General features: G+C 37.7%; 1 protein-coding gene across 1 annotated transcript in view; it reads left to right on the top strand.

The window, feature by feature from the left end:
- LOC122789302 (broad substrate specificity ATP-binding cassette transporter ABCG2-like) overlaps positions 1–14129 on the top strand; it is a 707388-nt gene that overhangs the window by 533800 nt on the left and 159459 nt on the right. The window contains exon 13 of the mRNA XM_044056623.1: positions 3050–3204. Within this exon, the coding sequence (XP_043912558.1) occupies positions 3050–3204 (155 nt within the window). The remainder of the gene's footprint in view (positions 1–3049; positions 3205–14129) is intronic.

Raw genomic sequence — 14129 nt, 5'->3', positions numbered from 1 at the left:
TGTACTTAATATCTAAGGCTGTTCATGCATTCTTTGTGTGTAAAATGTGGAAACACTGTGTTTTCACATATTAATTGACTAGATGGTGAGTTACAAATGAGCATTGGGATCTAAATCAATAGCCTACATACCTTCATTTTGTCTTGCATTTCCCTCTTTATAAATGCTTTACCTTTCTCTAGACTTTCTATAAAAATATTTAAAGCTGACAGTAGTCTGGTCCCAAAATAGACAAAAGGTTATATGATCTATTCCCTTGTTGAAAGGTGTTTCTTCTTTGGAAAGCTAGCTGGTCATATGAACAAATACCACCAGTACACCTCTTGTGGCATTGTAATGTCCCACCAGCTTCCAATAGTTTATATTTGACAATCGGAACCTAATAAGGCTGGTTTAGCTTTATTGCAAAGGTGCCGTAGGTAGACAGTGCTGACTATCAAACATGGGAGTGGTGATTGGCTTTCAGTGTGTATGGAAAATGTGCACTACTGCCACAACCAAATAGTTGTTTAGAGTTATAATCAGTAATTTCCCTAGACTTCACCCTCCTTTCTTTGAGCTAATGCCTTCCAGAGCAGTCTTACCAAGAGTAACTGAAACTTGGCCAGGGCACACAATTGCATGCATGCACACACACACGCATAGTCACTGTGTTCTCCCAGGAGAGGCTAATTATGCTTTCCCAGTGCCAGTACCCATCTTCCTGCCTTTTTATTAATTGTACTAATTCTGCCAACAGCTAGACAAATATAGCACTTCAACAACAAACTTATCTAAAACTGTTAAAATAAGTCAGCTGTATCGCACTTGTCTGATAATGATAGCTTGCGAAGTTGCTCTACAAAAGGCCAAAGCCAGTAGTTATTCAATATGCATCCCACTAAATTAATAAATACTAGTCACAAGCACGTAAAATTTAATATTTTTTTACTTAAAATAAATAAAATTAAGCAAAGCAATTTGTAAAATAAAGTTTAGAATCAGCTATGCACTTGCACAATGAAAATATCAAATAATTGAGTTTATTTATATAAACTGATGGCATAAAGAAGTCCATGTGTATTTTTATCTGGCCTTGTCATCACTAGTATCCAAAGGTTTAAAGAATTCTTGTTACTTTTGAATTGTAAGTTCAGATCACATTTATACAGTCTCACATGCAGATGAATTCCTGGCTTGACCTTCTGTCCCAGAGCTGCAGTTTGCTGAGCACATTGTAGAAGCAAGTCAAAGAACAGTTATCAGTAGGTGTACTTTGATTTTTGAGAAAGGCCTCAAAACTTACTAAATGTCCAAGAGAAATGTTCTGAAATTAGGTAATACTGGAAAATATTTAGCAGACTCCATCCAGGCAAATTCCCCCTTGTAACAAAACCCAACTGAACATGTTTCCTATTGATAGCACAAAAACACAAAACATTTCATTTATAGGGCAAATCAATGTGTAGTCTGAAATTAGTGGCAATATAGTATGAAATTAGTTTACTTCCGAAGCTGCAATTAATCATCACAGAAAGCAACTGCGGGATTTTTTTATACATAATATCTTTTGTGCTACATGTGTAGTAGAAAGACACATACAGTAAGGCTTCTTTTATTTATCTTGAAACAGTTATTCATTTTCCTTAATTTATTACAGTACAGATTAGTTTAACTCTTCTACATTCTTGTTCTGAAAAACTAGTTGCATTTTCCTTAGTGCGTTGCATCTTTTGTATACACACAATGTTCTTGTGTGCAATTTGAATTGTTTTATTTATTCATTTATTTTATTTAATTTGTAAACTGTAAGTCAGCTGGTCCAAACACCTGTTTCAGTCCCAACCTGTGCCAGTTAGGCAAGTTCAAATAACGAAAAAAAGAGATGATGCAATAATTATACATAACATAGCATGACATGCATTCAGAAATCACTAATTACACATAAGACAGTATGACATATGCATAGAAGTTGGTAATTGTAGATGAGACATTATGACATGCATATACAATCATTAGGTGTACCACGTAATAAAAGCTGAAAGTTTTTATCAATAAGGTATGAGTAACTGGATAAAAGCTACCAGTTAAAGTGACTGCAGTATATGTGGATAAGCCTCTTCCTGTGATGCACCCCTTTAAAGAAGAAACTGAGCATTTGTTACTCTTTAATCTTAAGAATTATTACCCATCATTTCTTTGCTGCTGTAGAAACAGTCACTGCATACAGTAGGTTAACACCAAGGAAAGTACATTTTTCTTGCCTTTTCAAGACTCTGACCTGATTTGGTGCTTATCACTATACGTGTTTGTTCATTGAGATAAACATTAAACCATTTAATAACATCAGCCGAGAAATCACAGGCTGGTAGTTTCTGTAATAGTGCGATGCTGTCTTCTGCCCAGGCGTGTGCTTCATATCCAGAAAGATGGCAGCGGTAAGCTGGCTGTTGTTTTGTTAAAGATTAGATTGGTGGGAGATGAGACAGGTGCTGTAATGTAGTTAGGATAAAGTCTGTGCAGCTTTTCTGTAATTATGTCACATTTCTTAATGTATTCTAGAATTTGGCCATAGGTTACCTTTGCTAAGATTTTGGATATTATTTTTTCATTGTTTAGGGTGATGCCACTTTAAACCAGGGTGGTGTGAGCTGATCAAGATGAGCACATGTGGGCATTGCTACATGAAAGCCACTGCACAGGGGTAAAACGTGAAGTATGGAAAAAAGCAGTGGAAACTGTTTCAGTGAGCATTTCTTATTGATTCACTAGGCTGCAGGGCTTTTAAGGCTAGTGTACTTGATAGTATCACAACTCATTTGTAAAGTATATGTAACTGGACAGGGCAGGATGTACTGATGAATGAAACCAATATCCCATTCTGATTAGGTTATGTTTCTAAGATTAGGAATTCACCTGATTTTTGATGGTGTATCTCTACCACTGAGACTCTTATAAGAAGTGCTCAAATAGATATATTTCAAAAGAAGTGATAATCTTCATCCTTCACCATGTTAGTCATTCATGTGCATCTCCTCACTACATTTTTTTTTCTGTCTGTCTCTCTTAGGCCTGAAAGCTAATGCAGAATCATTTTTCCTCTATGCAATAACCCTGAGCCTTACCAGCTTAGCAGCCGTCAGTATGGCTTTCCTGGTGAGTGCCAGTGTCAGCACCTTCTCACTTGCCAACGTTCTTATAGCACTGCCTTATGTCTTTATGATGGTAAGTACAATGGTTTTGTTTATTTTGTGTTTGTGGTTACTTGTGTAAATGGTTGATTACATTTGCAACCAAAGTCTGATTTAATAGCTGAATTATATGTTTTAGTGATTATTATTATTATTATGTTGGCATTATTAGTTATTTCCAGGCAAAAAGAAAAAGCAAATAAGTACCCATTTTAAGTCTTTATTTGTTTAGCTAATGGCTAAAACCATAGTGTTCTGCCACTGCCGGAGGATCATAGATGAGGTGTTGTACAGTCAGACAGGAATGTTGGAGACCACATTTTTCCATTTAGATATATGAACTCTGCACTCTCAAATAAAGGGTAAGGCTTGATTATAAAAAGGCATTCAACACTGGGTGGGGCAAGCAGTCTAAAGAGTAAAACATATTGATTTGGGAATACTGCATCTCCCTTTCTCCAAGTCATTTTTACAAGGTAACCTGATGATTAAATTCAAAAGATCAGTAATTTTTTTCTAAAAGATTTTTTAAAACTTGTCTTACAAGATCGTATTGGATAGTCAGCACTTTCTCTCCATGCTTCATCAGACTGGTCTGAAATCATTATGAAATAATTTTGATTAATTGTTATTGTAAGTCCTCTCAAAAGGGGAAAATTATTGATTGTTGTCTGTTTAATGGTAAATTATCAATCCTTTGAATTAAAAGAATTTGCTTTCATTGGACTGTATTTGACTTTATTGTATTTTGCTTATCTTTTACATAGTTTTAATATTTTCTGGATAGCCTTTACCATGTTAATTTTTGGTGCCTTCTCTGTAACAAAAAGACATAAGTACATGCATCACCAAAGTGCGGGGATCTATTGTAATATGTTCTCCTGTGGGTTGTCTCAACCAGTAAACAAACCCAAAGGCAGACTACTCCCTTCACATGCCCCCCCCCCCCCCACACACACACACATACTGTAATCTTAATAAATATGGGATGTTTGACCATAGATTTTAATTATAAGGAACAGCTCTCATCTGCTAATTGATTACAAATAAGGTTAATCTTGAGGCAGATGGTCTAGTGTTTAGTTCACATAAAGGTGGTAAGTTCAAGCTAAGATTAATAGCATGTTATCAGTCCCCATGGATAACTTGTGAACAACATATTAATTTTCTGGAGGCACTTTTTAATAACCTGATTGATGTTCCATTGATATTAGTTGGAAGACTGTAACTGCAGAGCTACTCAGGACTGCAAGTCATGCACAATGACATTTGAGCTTCTTTTAAATCTACATGTACCAACACTCATCCAGCTTTGTGATTATATTAAAGCTGATGTTCAGTGTATACCAAGCTCAATTTAATTTACAGAATGGAAAGTACTGTGTTGGGTAAATACAAGGAATGAGCTGGAATACTGCACATAATCATTGTGTTGAAAATACAGTAATGGTATCAAGTGTGAACTGAGTTTACCCAGCCAGAATAACATGTTAGATAAATTAATAAAAATAATCACATTTTAAACTGTATAGGAACATCCAATTGATATTAATAAAAAGACTTGATATAATATCTAAAAGAGTTAAAACAGCCTTTGCACATTGCAGTGCAAAGTATTAACAAAATTGATGAAACTTCCTTACAAAAAGAAGTCATTTCTGAGCATGCAAACTCAAGGGAACAAAATAATAAATATCTTGTTCCAATAATACACAGTAATGTTACATCTAGGATTGTTTAGCTATGGCTTTGGATGATTATTTTATGTTTTGTATAACTCAAGACTTTGGGCCAGATGCAGTAAAGCCTACACTGTGTACACTGTTATGGGTGAACAGACAACATAGATATAACTCACACCTTCTTCCTCCTAATTTTAGTTTTCCTACTGATATTCTTGCAGCTTTAAATATTGACAGGAATTCATAAAGGTTACCACAAAGTGTAGATTACATGTATACTTAATGTAATCTTTCTGGGTGACTAGAAGGCACAAAAAAATGTGATAACAATTTTATTGATTACATATTGTGTGCGCTTAGTGTAGGCCCTTTGAGTTTCACTCACATACATGTCCAGAAATTACACAAGGTACCTGAGCTGCTAATCAATCCAGCATCACCTGGGCCGTAGTCTGTGCTTTATCCCTCTACATCACAATGCTGGATTACTAATCACCAGACTTCTCTAAAGCTAATCTTTCCCACCCCTCTCTTTTTAGTGATGAATTTTGTAGATATTGTATATTGAAGCAATGTGTGTATGCTGTAATGTAATGATGTGTAGCATGAGACTTTGTGTGCATGCTGTAATGTAATGATGTGAAACATGAGACTGTGTGCATGCTGTAATGTAATGATGTGTAGCATGAGACTGTGTGCATGATGTAATGTAATGTGTAATATGAGAGTTTGTTCATGCTGTAATATAATGTGTAATATGAGACTTTGTGTGCATGCTGTAATGTAATGATGTGAAACATGAGACTGTGTGCATGCTGTAATGTAATGATGTCTAGCATGAGACTTTGTGTGCATGCTGTAATGTAATGATGTGTAGCATGAGACTTTGTGTGCATGCTGTAATGTAATGATGTGTAATAAGAGACTTTGTGTGCATGCTGTAATGTAATGATGTGTAGCATGAGACTTTGTGTGCATGCTGTAATGTAATGATGTGTAGCATGAGACGTGTGCATGTTGTAATGTAATGATGTGTAGCATGAGACTTTGTGTGCATGCTGTAATGTAATGATGTGTAATAAGAGACTTTGTGTGCATGCTGTAATGTAATGATGTCTAGCATGAGACTTTGTGTGCATGCTGTAATGTAATGATGTGTAGCATGAGACTTTATGTGCATGCTGTAATGTCATGATGTGTAATAAGAGACTTTGTGTGCATGTTGTAATGTAATGATGTGAAACATGATACTGTGTGCATGCTGTAATGTAATGATGTGTAGCATGAGACTGTGTGCATGCTGTAATGTAATGATGTGTAGCATGAGACTGTGTGCATGCTGTAATGTAATGTGTAATATGAGACTTTGTTCATGCTGTAATATATTGTGTAATATGAGACTTTGTGTGCACGCTGTAACATAATGTGCAATATGAGACTTTATATTCGTGCTGTAATATAATGTATAAATATGAGACTTATTGTGCATGCTGTAATATGAGACTTTATGTTCATGTTGTGATTTAATGATGTGTAATATGAGACTTTATGTTCATGCTGGAATGTAATGATGTGTAATATGAGACTTTGTGTGCATGCTATAATGTAATGATGTGTAGTAAGAAACTTTGTTTGCATGCTGTAATGTAATGATGTGTATGTAATATGAGACTTTGTGTGCATGCTGTAATGTAATGGTGTGCAGTATGAGACGTTAACAAGACCTCTGCAAAGCTTGTCTGCATATTTAGCCTACTTACACAGCTACAATGTTGGGCTTTAATAACTTTTGTGTCATGTTATCTTAATATCTCTGTAAAACTAATTATATGTCTGTTTGGTAGTTCTTATGTGCCTGGGCTGGACCTGAAAATTGTCTCTATGGAATAGAGTTTGACACCAGTTAACAAATGCATAAACATATAAAGGTAAATGAGGTTCAGAATAATTGCAGGAATACAACACACTCCAGCTATGATTATAACATTTTGCTAAATCCACATATAACAGAGTTAGGTTTACAGCTTAGACTCTTGCTAGTCTTTGGAATTGTCTTTGCATAAGGTTTAGAGAGTCTAATAATATCTAAGAATATTTAGACAATTAGTAATATTTCTAAATTTAATTAAGCATCAAATAGACATTGATCAGGTTATAGGATGTTAGTCCAGTACCTGAAGGATTCTGTGCTTCTTGAAGGCCTTATACCCTGAATACAGATGTAAATTATGAATTTGTGAGAGGTACTGGTCATATGTCTGTTCATCTATGCACTTCTCTCTCTCTCTCTCTCTATATATATATATATATATATATATATGTATATAGATATATAAACATTTAGAACATCTTAGAATATATTTTCTTGCTGCTTTCTGGAAAATATTATTTTATCTTAACTTCTTATATTATTTTACTCAGCTTTATTGTTATAAATATTTTATGTGTTGTTAATTACTAACCTTCTGAATCTTATTTTTCACTGCCACAAAAAGAACTGAAATTGTGTGTTCTGTTATCTGAATCAGAGCACCCAGATTCCCAGAATGGTCTGTATGCAGCATATACTGGAGAAAGGGTTGACTGCTTTTGGACATGGCTGAACATGGCCTGGCATTGACAGACACTGCTCAAATGTAAGGAATCTCCATACATTGTCATGTTTCAATGTGGTTCGAGGGGGCACTATTATCTTGAACACCTTGCACAATTACACTGTTTTTCAAAGTGGCTGACTAGAGCTGCAGGTAGGTGAACTGGCACCCTTGGTAAAGTCCACAACTGGCATCCCCCTCCTCCAACCATCATGATGACCAAAAAAAGTCCTCTTGATTTTAGTAGCAGCTATTTACTCCTAACATACAACTACATAATGCCAAGTGCCTAATCAATGTTGTATAACAGTTGCTATCACTCCTTGACTTTCAAGCCTGTAGGCAGATTTAGAAAGTGATGTCCACTACTTCTTGCAGCTTTGCAAGACTGAATCACAACTTTTACACACTGCCTTACACTACTTATAGCAAGGTAAGTACTGTCATTTAGTTAGCCACAGTTACCATTGTGGCTGCTTAAATGATTGGTTTCTTCAAGCAGTGTATTCAATCAGTACATATTCTGAAGTGCCTCCCCCCCCACCCCCACAAAAAAAAAAAAATGAAAATCTTTCACTCAGGGAAGTCACTTCCTTCTCTCCATTTTCATTGTGGCTCTTTGGATGGCTAGCCTAGAACAAATAAAACATCCAAAAAATGCCCATTGCATATATTGTAGCATCTGCAGCCCTGATTATAGGCTTAATTATCACAGTAAGTAATCTCATAATAATAATAGTGAAAATTGATAAACAATTAAGATGATGTGGAGCCCAGAGATATAAAATACATTGCATGTTAGAAATAGAATGTTCTGGTACGTCACTAGTGACATGTTTGTGTTTGGCATTCTCCATATTAGAGGACTGGCCAGGGAGAAGTGACCTGCCTGTCACACTCACATTTTCAATTGGGGGAGAGTGTTACACCTTATCAGTGCAGTGACCTTACTGGATCCATAAGAAGTATCAAATCTGCAGCTAAAAGACTTGGTCATTAACACAGTTCAAAACACTGATTAGAAGTACATGCCTAGAGAGGCACAGGTAAGGTGCTTCCACTTCAGATCATTACTGCACACTGGTTAGATGTTGACTGCTTTGAAAATAATACAACGGAAAGCTCACACAGTACACTGGATGCTGCTAGACTGATGGGACTTTTAAGTATCAGAATTCCTCTGTGTTCCCTTAAAATGAACATCACACACCGCACTACCTCCACATCCAAATCTAGTAACATACTCTCCGATAATGCCTAATACTATATCACACACACACACACACACACACACACACACACCCACACACACCTTCTCCTCCAAACTCTCCACTCACCCCTGCCTTCTACTTGGTAGAAATCATGTCCTAAGGAAGTTAGGAATAGCCTTTAAAAGCTAGAAAGGAATGCTAACAGCCCATTCAGCATCCATCTTGCTTTCCTGAGACTTGGAGCTCACCACTTGTATATAATTTTCATCCCTTACAAAAAAAAAAAAAAAAAAACACCTACTTCTATTCCCAGAGACTTCTGTCCTGTTTCCATGTTATGTCTTACATCAGAAGTCTTTGAGAAGCTCCTTAACAAACAACTTCTGGAACACTTTGAAAAAATCTCTTCCAGCATGGAAGAATGGCATTGTTCAGATAGCGACATAAGCAAGGGTTTTGAAAGCGTCTGCCATCAAATATGGCTTAACAAATTACAGTTGCCCAGATTTAACAGCAGTGTCATGTCTTGGTTCCATAACTACCTCAATAACAGAACTTTAGGGTCCATTCAGGCAATAGCTATACCCCAGAGGGCTGTGTTACTGCTAGGGTTGCTCATGAGTCAGTCTTTGGGCCAGTTTTGTTCTCCCTGTCTATAAGTGACATAAGCAGAGCCATTCCATCCCCATGTTCCATACCTTATGCACAGAAAACTGCAAGCCACTACCACTTTACAAAAGGACTTTGACAGTCCAGATCAGGGAGCAACAAATAAATGACCAACTATGAATGACTCAAAATAGTATGATATACATCACAAAAATCTCAACCATCACACAATTTAACATACTCCTACCACAGAATGATCTGCATAATATATATACCTAGGGCTAACCTTCTCGCTCTACTCCCACACAGAAACCATTGAAAAAAGGTCTTAACTCAAGTTAGGGCCAGCTATTTTATTTCCATCCCTCTCACTTCAAATGCTGGAAGAGCATTGGCCAAAAATGTATTTATTGCTAAGTTGGAATATTTTCTTCCCACAATTAATTTACACTCATCCCATAATACTCAAATGATTCAGTGCACTATGAACGCTATGTGTAGAACCAGTAACCTGTCCCCAAGACAGGAACATCTATGTCTCATGTTTCAAAAACACAGACATCTCTCCACCACAACTTGCTCCACACTGCTGTTGTATGCCTTCTCGTACAATCATCTCTATGAGCAGTACTGCCCCAGAACAACTTGTCTATAAGTGTTACTGTCCCTGACTACATCTTTGTCTGTATTACTGCCCCTGACTATTTCACTTCGAGCAGTACAGCCCCTGAATACTTTTCTGAGTAGTATTGCCCCTGACTACTTCTGTGTTAGCAGTACTGCCCCTGACTACTTCTGTGTTAGTAGTAGTGCCCCGACTACTACTCTATGAGCAGTACTGCCCCTGACTGCTACTCTGAGCAGTACTGCTTCTGACTGCTACTATGAGCAGTACTGCCCCTGACTGCTACTCTGAGCAGTACTGCTCCTGACTGCTACTCTGAGCAGTACTGCCCCTGACTGCTACTCTGAGCAGTACTGCCCCTGACTGCTACTCTGAGCAGTACTGCCCCTGACTGCTACTCTGAGCAGTACTGCCCCTGACTGCTACTCTGAGCAGTACTGCCCCTGACTGCTACTCTGATCAGTACTGCCCCTGACTGCTACTCTGATCAGTACTGCCCCTGACTGCTACTCTGAGCAGTACTGCCCCTGACTGCTACTCTGAGCAGTACTGCCCCTGACTGCTACTGTGAGCAGTACTGCCACTGACTGCTACTGTGATCAGTACTGCCTCTGGCTGCTACTCTGAGCAGTACTGCTCCTGACTGCTACTCTGAGCAGTACTGCCCCTGACTGCTACTCTGAGCAGTACTGCCACTGACTGCTACTATGATCAGTACTGCCCCTGACCGCTACTCTGAGCAGTACTGCTCCTGACTGCTACTCTGAGCAGTACTGCTCCTGACTGCTACTCTGAGCAGTACTGCTCCTGACTGCTACTCTGAGCAGTACTGCTTCTGACTGCTACTCTGAGCAGTACTGCTCCTGACTGCTACTCTGAGCAGTAGTGCTCCTGACTGCTACTCTACAGGCAGTACTGCTCCTGACTACATCTCTATGAGCAGTACTGCCCCTGAATACTTCTTTGTGAGTAGTACTGCCCCTGACTACATCTCTATGAGCAGTACTGCCTGTGACTACTTCTCTAAGAGCAGCACTACCCCTGATTATGTCTCTTTGAGCAGTACTGCTCCTATGTGTCTATGAACAGTATTACCCCTGACTACATCTCTGTGAACACTATTATCCCTGACTACTTCTCTTCCAACATTACTGCCCTAACTGCTACTACTTGAGCAGTACTGCTCCTGAGTACTACTCTGCGAACAGTACTGCCCCTGACTACTTCTCTATGAGCAGCACTACCCCTGACTGTCTCTTTGAGCAGTACTGCTCCTATGTCTCTATGAACAGTATTACTGTTATCCCTGACTGCTTCTCTTCCAACATTACTGCCCCTAACTACTTCTCTTTGAGCAGTACTGCACCAGAATACTACACTATGAACAGTACAGCCCCTGACTACTACTTTACAAGCAGTACTGCCCATGACTGTTTCTTTGAGCAGTACTGGTCCTATGTCTCTATGAACAGTATTACCCCTGACTACATCTCTGTGAACAGTATTGTCCCTCACTGCTTCTCTACAAGCATTGCTGCCCCTGACTTCTACTTGTTGAGCAGTACTGAGCCGACTGCTTAACCATGAGCAGTACTATAACCCTATGCCTATATGAGCAGTACTGCCCCCTTATTATGTCTTTGTCTCTTCGAGCAGTACTGCCACTGACTACAATGCGTGTTGCAAATCAAAGACTCCCGATTCTCCACAGCATCACTAGTAATACCTTCACCCTTGTTCTTCCCCTTACATACTAGCAATTGCAAAGAAGCTTCAGTAAAATCATACCTTTAAATTGGAATTACTTACCATAAAATATTAAATAAACTCGCACAATTAGCGACACTGATAAAACAAAACAAAACCAAAAAATAAGTGTTCACTACAGCTGGCTGTAAACAGAATACTGGACAGTAAAGACCCCATAAATACATTTTTAAAAACAATATATCCAGCAAGCTTTATTGTGATTAAGCGTTTTCATCCATAGAAACTGGACTTCATCAGCATCAAAAACCTTTGCAACTAAAAACACTTGTATACCCATAGTACTATAATCATTAATTAACCAATTAAACACATACAATATATTTAAAGGGCAAGCATTACTGTTCAACTAAAAAAATTAAAACAACCATTATACTTCCGTTGTAAAAATTCTGTGTACTTTAATATACAAATGTACTGTAATTTGGTGTAAAACCCTTATACTCTACACAAAGAGAATACAATAAATGACCCACTGATTACAATAAAATAAATAAATACAAATAACCAATATAACCAATATAAAAATTCTCACTGTAAAATATTGGGTATTCTGTTTACAGCCAGCTGTAGCAAACACTTATTTTTTTGGTTTTGTTTTATAAAATATTAAATAACAGAGTAAAAATCTTTAGGAAAAAAATGTTAAAAATCTAACGGAATTTTGCAAATGCTGCTGCAGCATTGACAGTAGTTAGTATACCTCACATGTCCATTGCCCAGCTTAAGTTGGACTCTTCATTTCCTTGTGCAACGTCCTCCATTTTGAGTTTGGAACACTTATAATTTACATTTATAAATACTAAGGGATATCATTAAGGAAACCATCTCCTTGCTTCACTGCACTCCTCCTGCCCAATCATTCTCTTACCTCCTTTCTCCGATTTCTCACTCTGTATACTGCCTTCATAGTCTACCTCCAACTTATTTGATTTTTGTCATGTCTCTCTCCACTTCTACTTCAGGGCACAGAGCTCTTCATTATGATATAATACCTACATCTAGTCATCTTTATGGGAAATTAGTTCTTGCATTGTATTCATAGATCAACTGTATCACAGTATGTGTGCTTTTCCCGTTTTTCCGGTTAGGAGTCACAGCGGAACTCGGTAATCTGCTGATTTGATTTTGTTTTTTTGAGTTACCGTGAGTTACCCCACGATGCACAACTGTTCTTCACGGCGCCCATTATCCCATGTCTCCATGTAGAAGACGCTCTAGCTGAGAATCGAACCGGACAGCATCTTACTGTGAAGCGACAATGCTACTGCAGCAACACCACCGTATAACGTTCATATTTATATAATTCTTCCTTGCTTTGTACTTGTTCTGTGCACACTATATAACCTTTATGTGCAGCTGGTTTATGGCTAAAGAAGTTCCCAGGAGCAGCCTCCCTGGCAGGTTGCCTTCAAATAAATAAGATGCAGCCCAGGTCATGTGACTCACACTTACACTTGATGTTTGTTTAAAGAAACAGTGTTCAGATACTGCATTACATGGACAGCAGGAGAGTGATTCAGGAGCAGTCGTGTATCAGTCATCCACAGTTTGTTAAATGTCATAATTAACTTGTGAGCTCCTGAGTACATTGCTCACTCGTTCCAAGGTAAGGAGTTGTGAGCTCCTGAATGCATTGCACACTCCTTCTAGGGTAAGGAGCTGTGAGCTCCTGAGTACACTGTACACTTATCCTAAGGTAAGCAGTGGGGCTAGGATTAATATACAGAGCACGATAAAAACTCCCTTCCTACAGCATGATGTGTATTGCACCCAGACAGAATTAATTGGAGGCACTGGCAGTTCTCAGGTTCACTAGAGTTGAGAGGCCATGGGGAGTAATACAAATAAGAAAAAAACTGAATATGTAAATCAGATGTTAAATGCTACTTATCAAGGTATTTACCACAATAATGAAACTGCAATGCAGATGACGTCATAAGACGAAATGATGTAAAGATGGCACTCTCTTGAGACTGTAACAGTGTTTTATTTAGCAAAATATACACTCCATTTTTGATGTTTAATGTTGCAAAACAGCATATTGACTAGAGGAATAATGCAAAATGGAAAGCTTTCTTGAATGCAGCTGTGTTTTCTAACTTAAGTTTTCTTTGCTTGGAAACTTAGTTTTACCAGAACATGTACATGCATTAATAAGAGTGAAGTCATGTGTTATTGTTCGCTTGAGTGTAACTTGTAATTATTTTGTGATTTTTACTGTATGTTCTACCTTGGAGTGTTTCTCCCGGGCCTCCACTGAAAATGGACAGGTATCCAGTCGGACTATCCCGGTCAACAAATGTAAAATAAATTAAATAAATAAATTATTGCTATATTAACTCTTTCAAGTCTATGAGTTGAGCAATGTGATTAAAATAATGTGCATATTGTAAAATACTATAAACTGTCATTTGTCTTATTTAGAAAGATGCTGATTGCCATACAAAAGCTGTGATTATTTTATTTGT

Source organism: Protopterus annectens, chromosome 14.part0 (genome assembly GCF_019279795.1).
Source record: "Protopterus annectens isolate FY-2018-M chromosome 14.part0, PAN1.0, whole genome shotgun sequence".
Lineage (NCBI taxonomy): Eukaryota > Metazoa > Chordata > Ceratodontiformes > Protopteridae > Protopterus > Protopterus annectens.
This window is presented reverse-complemented; position numbering and strand designations above follow the sequence as displayed.